This window comes from Henckelia pumila, chromosome 4 (assembly GCF_033568475.1).
Source record: "Henckelia pumila isolate YLH828 chromosome 4, ASM3356847v2, whole genome shotgun sequence".
Classification (NCBI taxonomy): Eukaryota; Viridiplantae; Streptophyta; class Magnoliopsida; order Lamiales; family Gesneriaceae; genus Henckelia; species Henckelia pumila.
In genome coordinates, this window is record NC_133123.1 from 227,767,280 (window position 1) to 227,774,424 (window position 7,145).

At 28.3% G+C, this 7,145-nt stretch overlaps 1 protein-coding gene across 1 annotated transcript; it reads right to left on the minus strand.

Annotated features, from left to right (window-relative positions):
• Window positions 1–1,248: 1,248 nt before the first annotated feature.
• On the minus strand, window positions 1,249–3,149 carry LOC140867066 (F-box protein At3g07870-like). The gene is made up of 2 exons (XM_073272140.1): window positions 3,035–3,149; window positions 1,249–2,673 (listed from the first exon to the last, which is right to left on the minus strand). Exons 1-2 carry the CDS (start codon window positions 3,083–3,085, stop codon window positions 1,594–1,596), a joined length of 1,131 nt encoding a protein of 376 aa, XP_073128241.1. The 5' UTR covers window positions 3,086–3,149; the 3' UTR covers window positions 1,249–1,593.
• Between the last annotated feature and the right edge of the window lie 3,996 nt (window positions 3,150–7,145).

Sequence of the window (7,145 nt, forward strand, 5' to 3'; positions counted from 1 at the left end):
ATTGAAGAAGAGAAGACGATGAGAATTGTCATTTGTAGAAGAATAGATGTACATTAGATGATTAATTGTGAGTGTCCAATAATCAACTTCAATATTGCATTTAAATGATTTAAAAAGGTTCAAACATTCTGCAATTCACACAAGATATATTTTTAGTTGTTTAAACAAGTCACAACATGATTAAGAGTTCGAACTTCAACCAAATCAATCAACCTATATCACACAAAATTGCCCCGTAGCCAACTTCAATGCGTGCTTACCCCAAAACTTCATTATTTCGAGACGGTAGATTAGATCTTAGCATATGGGTAATATCCAAAACATGCATCCAATGGTTCTTATTTTTACACATAGGCGTAATTAATTATAAATTGTTGACGTGACAAATTATGGGACATTAGATCTATCATTGGGGTAATACACATATGCTAGGTTGAAATGAACATTATTGATTTTAACAAAACACATCAATTAAATGTCTTATTGACTCAAGATATGTATACCTTATCATTAAGCTAAAATATTACCTGATAGAGTTGGCTTTGATTCAATATTTCGATAATTTCATAAATATCTTAAATTAATTTAAGAAATCTTACATATAGATTTGACATCTAGGCATAAATAGACACACATGCTTTAAAATTACTTTAATTACACCATGTCTTTCATTCATTCCCACAATTCTGTTAAAATAAATGGTTTATTTAATTAATTCTTTAAAAGAAAACGAGTAAAAGATTGCAAATTAATATTTTCCCCGTTTTAATATCATAATTAAGAGTATCTCGAAAAATTTAAAAGCTGATCTATAAAATTTTCAAAACATTGTAAACAAAATTCATAATTATTTTTTTTTAAACATTTTCAAACACTACCTTAATCTCATACACACCAAGCTTCCTTTCAAATAAAAAAATCCAAGTCACAAGCAATGCTGCATGATTTCCAAAAGTTCAATCTTAAGTCTTTGTCTGAAGTCTGTCTCAATTTCCTAACGCTTTGGTTCAAAAAGAGCCATTTCAATTCATTGGTTCAAAAAGAGATTCTGAGAATCCCATAAACACTGCAAATGATTCAGAGTATGAAACTTTTTCACTGTTTTGCACAAATTCTCCCCAGATTACAGATCCCTAACCAGTAATTGTAAGAACAGTTTGGATTGGAATGATAGAAAAATAAATGATACAACATTACGAATAACAATTCCAGGTATCGACCAGAGGTTTGATACCAATATTTGGGCGTTCGTTACTGATCTCATATATCAACACAAATTTTTAGAACAAACTTAAGCCATCATGCTAAGGGCCACCCACTTTCAGCATGCTTCTAGATTCAAAACAATTTTATATGTTTTTAAAAAATATATCATAAGATTATCATCTATACCACACGCTCGAGAAAAACATAATTCAAACAACATTTGGGCATTATATAAATGCTTTCACGAGTTTCATCAACTATGATTTCGTCGTACCAGTAATCAAATTAATCACAGCATTGATACCCCTTCCACAATCGCATCTCAGGTACAAGACAGTTTTGGAATTGGTATCCCCATCTCTTTCGCAGCTTTTCCTCTTAAAATCATCATTTCAACCAAACCAAACTGTTTACGTGGGCACGAAAATGGTATGATTCGTCTTCGTTGAACTCAAACAACTGAACTAAACTTGCCTTCACATCATAAGCTATCCAACATCTCCGATCCAAATCATCACTGAAGACCAACACCTTCCTAGCGACTAACCAACACAAGGGTCTAACTGAATTCGAAAATTCGGGAAACATGCCCTTAAATGTGTGGATCAGAGGTTTCGAATCAAAGCTAAGCAACAAGGTCCATTCTCCAGTAATGGAATTCATTTGCCAGACATCCATATGACACTCATCAGAATTATAAACAAAAGATAGATGACTGTCCATTGCTAGATATTTTCCGCGTACATTTGGTATTGGAGGCACAGGAAACCGGCGAACGATTTCAGTCTCTACATTCAATGTCAAAACAATGTATTCGCTCATCCAGTGTACATAGCCTCCAGTAACCAGCGGCCAACAAATTACAAGACTCTCGTTCGGGAGCAACAAGTGTTTTACGTTGATATGCCTCCAAACTTTGTCGAGTCCAATGGTTAGCACCGCAATCTGATTCGGAAAAAAATATTTACCGCGTGCATGTACCACTTTATACTTCATGGAAGCCTCAACCAATGCTATACCCAAAGCTGAATAATCTCCCTTTCGAGTGCGGTAAGGCGGAAGATTGGTCTTTGTCAATGGATTACTAACATAAAGTGTATTAAAGTTATTAAGAGCAGAGAAGACCACTAAACCATTGCAGCTAGACCATACCAGACCATCGAACCCGCAGTCAAAGTTACATATCTCAAGACAACCTCGTCGCATTTCCACATAAAACCCATTGCGAGGCGAATGCTGATCCTGGACTATAAGTCCACCGGTTGAATTTCGAAGATGGTGGTGGATGAAATTTGGGGAACGGATGACAAGGCTCCATTCTCTGCAGACATGCCTCACGACATCATGTAAAAGTTGAGCTGGAAGACGTGAAAGAAATTGGAAAACTATATCTTGAGGAAGATATCTGGTTTTTCTCTTCCTGGCACACCTCTTGCAACTGTGGCAAATGTAAGGATTGCTGGACATCTGCATATTTATGCAATAACTGAAAATTATCCTCAAATTGAATAACCGGAAAGCTGGATACACATTGTCAGATTATATTATACAATGAAATTGGACGATAATTTAAACATCTTTTCCTCAAGTAACACAGTTTGTTTTCCTTGCGCAATTGATAAATTTTTTTTTTTTGCCGTGGAAACAATTCTTTCAAAATTTGCAGAAAAAGATTTACACATTTGGCTAGATAAAAGATCAATGTAGCAAAAGAAGTTCATTTTCCAGGAAGAACAAGCTATAATCTCTGAAATTGCACAAAAAGATTCAAAGGCGCTTTCGGTTATTTGTAGTAATAAAAAGAAGGCCAAATGCATAAATCTATTACCGGTTCATCCGCAACGGCCAGTACAGCTCCTGATTTCCTCTTCCGGACCATGGGCGGCGGCGGCGGCGGCGTGAAACCTAGAACTGATTATGGGCTTTGGATACTGACTTTCGAGTTAATGGTTCTACGTCATACGTCAAAGCCAGCTGTTTAGCTAAATTAATATTTCACCTGTGTCATCAGTCATGCACGGAGTATTAATATTTTAATAAATAAATTTTTATTATTATTTGTTTAGAATATATATCACAAAAAATTTATATTAATTTTATAATTAATATACATATAAAATTGATTTACGAACAATCAATATATCAAAAAACGATACTCTTTTAAAAATTAAAAAACGTAATATTATATTATAAAACATTTTTATATATTTAATATGATAAATATTAGTGAAAACTAAACATATAAAAAGTAACACAACACTCAAAATAATAACATAAATTGAATAAAATAATACATCATTGTATATTTTTTAATGCATCTTATATTTTCAGGTGGGTCCAGCCATAACTATGTTAAGCAAAACCTAAATATCATTTATAGCATTTATGCAAATTTTAACATATATAGGGACTCAAAAAATTTAACTGAAACTGCAAAATAATGATATATAATCAAATATTGAATCGAAATTGATACATTATCATAAAAAACATTTTTGAAAGTTTTTACATATATATATAACACAAAAAGTCAATCAGAATTAAGATTTCGTAATAACATTTTATTAAATTTCAAATTTTGAAACAAAAAATTGGTACATTATAATATATAATATTTATAAAAAAATTCATATATGTACACAACAAAAAATTGAAATTAAATTAAAAAGTATTGATAATATCTTGTCAAATTTAAAATTTGAATAAAAAATTGGTATTGTATCATATACTGCATTTATGAAAATTTTCACATATACATAGACATAAAAAATTTAACTAAAACTAAAAATTAGCGATAACTTCCAATCAAATTTCATTTTTTAAATTAAAAACTGATACATCGTCATATATAATATTTATCAAAATTTACACATATACATGGATACAAAAAAATTAGCAGAAATTATAAAGTATTAATAGCATCTTATGAAATTTCAATGTTTAAACCGAAAATTGGTACATTATTATACATAACATTTACAATTGATTTTTTACATATTTGACCAAAAATTAATTGAAATTATAAAGTATTGATAAAATACTAACATCCAATCAAATTTCAAAGTTGAACAAAAAATTGGTACATTATCGTATATAACATTTATGAAAATTTTCATATATATATATATATATATATATGAACATAAAATTTAACTGAATAAAAAAATAGTGATAAAATCCGATCAATTTTTAAATTTTAAATTGAAAATTGATACATTATGATATATTAAATTTATGTAAATTCTCATATATATTTAGATATATATATGTATATATATTTATATAGGTATATATATGTGAACACAAAAATAACTAAAATTTAAAAATAGTGATCGAATTAGATATATATTGACATACAAAATTAACTGAAATTAAAAAATAGTGATAATATTGATAAATTTTCAAATTTTGAACCAAACATTGATATATTATCATATATTTATGAAAATTTCACATATATATAATACAATAAATTAAATGAAATAAAAATAGCGACAATATACGATCAAATTTCAAATTTTTAACAATATATTGGTACATTAAAAATTTTCACATTTTGAATCAAAAATTTTAAAATTTTGAAACATCGGATAAATTTTGAACAAAAAATCATCACATGAAAAAAATTTTGAAACCTAAAATATTGAAACATTCAATCAAATTTTAAAATTTGAAATATCCAATCAAATATCAAATCGTGAACCGAAAATTATCATATACATACAATTAATGAGAATTTTCACACACACATACATAATTGACTTAAATTAAATTAATAATATTTCAAATAAGTATTTTAAATTTTATTTATAATACTTATTTATTTAATAAATTATAAATTTTAAGACAGATTAATTATTTATTACAATTTTTTATTATTTGTTGTATAGCTGGTAATTATTACTGATAACATGTATATGCTGATCACATACAATATCATGTAAAAAAATTATCATGTACAATATTTATGTAAATTTCACATATACATGGATGAAAATTTTAACTTAAATTAAAAAGTAATCATTGGAACCGAAAAATAATACATTATCATATATAAATTTTATGTATATATATATATATATAAATAGGGTTAACATTCGATAAAATTTATATATATATATATATTCATAAAATTTATATATGATAATGTATTATTTTTGAAATATATAAACAAAAAATGTACTGAAATTTTAAAAAAATGATAACAACCCATGAATTTTCAAATTTTGAACAATAATTTTAAACATTATCTAGATGTATCATTTAATTTTTTAACATTATCAAAATATACATTGATCTAAAAAATTCATATATGTACACAACAAAAAATTGAAATTAAATTAAAAAGTATTGATAATATCTTGTCAAATTTAAAATTTGAATAAAAAATTGGTATTGTATCATATATTGCATTTATGAAAATTTTCACATATACATAGACATAAAAAATTTAACTACAACTAAAAAGTAGCGATAACTTCCAATCAAATTTCATTTTTTAAATTAAAAACTGATACATCGTCATATATAATATTTATCAAAATTTATACATATACATGGATACAAAAAAATTAGCAGAAATTATAAAGTATTAATAGCATCTTATGAAATTTCAATGTTTAAACCGAAAATTGGTACATTATTATACATAACATTTACAATTGTTTTTTTTTTACATATTTGACCAAAAATTAATTGAAATTATAAAGTATTGATAAAATACTAACATCCAATCAAATTTCAAAGTTGAACAAAAAATTGGTCATTATTGTATATAATATTTATGAAAATTTTCATATATATATATATATATATATATATATATATATATGAACATAAACTTTAACTGAATAAAAAAATAGTGATAAAATCCGATCAAATTTTAAATTTTAAATTGAAAATTGATACATTATGATATATTAAATTTATGTAAATTCTCATGTATATTTAGATATATATATATATGTGTTGGGATCGGTTCAGAGGGTAGAGGGGAGGGGGGGGAGGGGGGTGAATACACTCTGAAACTTATTTTCTTTCTTTAAAGATGATCAAGTGAAGTTTAGTTCACTTAATCTATTTTCTCAACTTCTAAAAGCAGTTTGAACAACTTAAGTAGTGCGGAAACAGTTCAAAGCTTTTAGTGATACACAAGCAAGTTAAATCAATGATGTATGAGCAAGATGTATGGGAAGTATGCAATAATAAATAAGGTACGGTTTATGAAAGTTCGAAGGCTTAATCCTTCTACGTCTCCCCTTCTTCCACTTAGGAAGGAATTTACTAGAAGACATTGGTTATTACAACGTCTTGCAATACACCCACTTCAGACTTAGGACTTATCCAATGCCTAATCCGAAACTCCTAGATTTACACAAATAAGATTCTCAGTTCTTATCAAACTGGTGGAAGCTTTCAGAGTAGCTTCAAGTCTCTTCAGTAGTGGACAAGGTCCGGTTGAGCTTCTCAAACTGCAGAGCGGTCTAGAGGCCTGGAAACCCTAGATTGATCCTTGAAGATCAGATACGTAGTATGTAGGCGAGAGTTGATTTGAGCAGTAAGTGTATGATCATATATGTGTGCTCAGAGATTGCTTCAGTATATCAGATGAAGGATTATGATAATGTTCAAATGATCGAGTTGATTGTTTGTTCGTCCACACTTCTTCCAATGTTGAGCAATCTTCACTTTATATAAGCTCATGAGCAACGTCTTTATTTTGAACGTTCTGGAATTGCATTGAATGCACATTTAATGCTTCATAAATGCATCGATGAATCTGCATGATGATCGTACACTTCTTTAAATGCAGATAACTTCCAGGGTCCATATATGGAATAAACGGTCGAATGCTTTATCTGTAGCCATTCTGCGTTTTTGCCGTATTGGTGCAAACTGCTGTCTCGATGCAAGAACCAAGAAATCTTCTGATACGCCGG

Bases quoted from the DNA above. Each gene is read 5' to 3' on its own strand.
- LOC140867066 (XM_073272140.1), bottom strand. From the start codon at position 3,085: ATGGTCCGGAAGAGGAAATCAGGAGCTGTACTGGCCGTTGCGGATGAA. The intron at 2,674-3,034 runs GTAATAGATTTA...ATAAATATGCAG, and splicing joins TGGCCGTTGCGGATGAACCG to ATGTCCAGCAATCCTTACAT.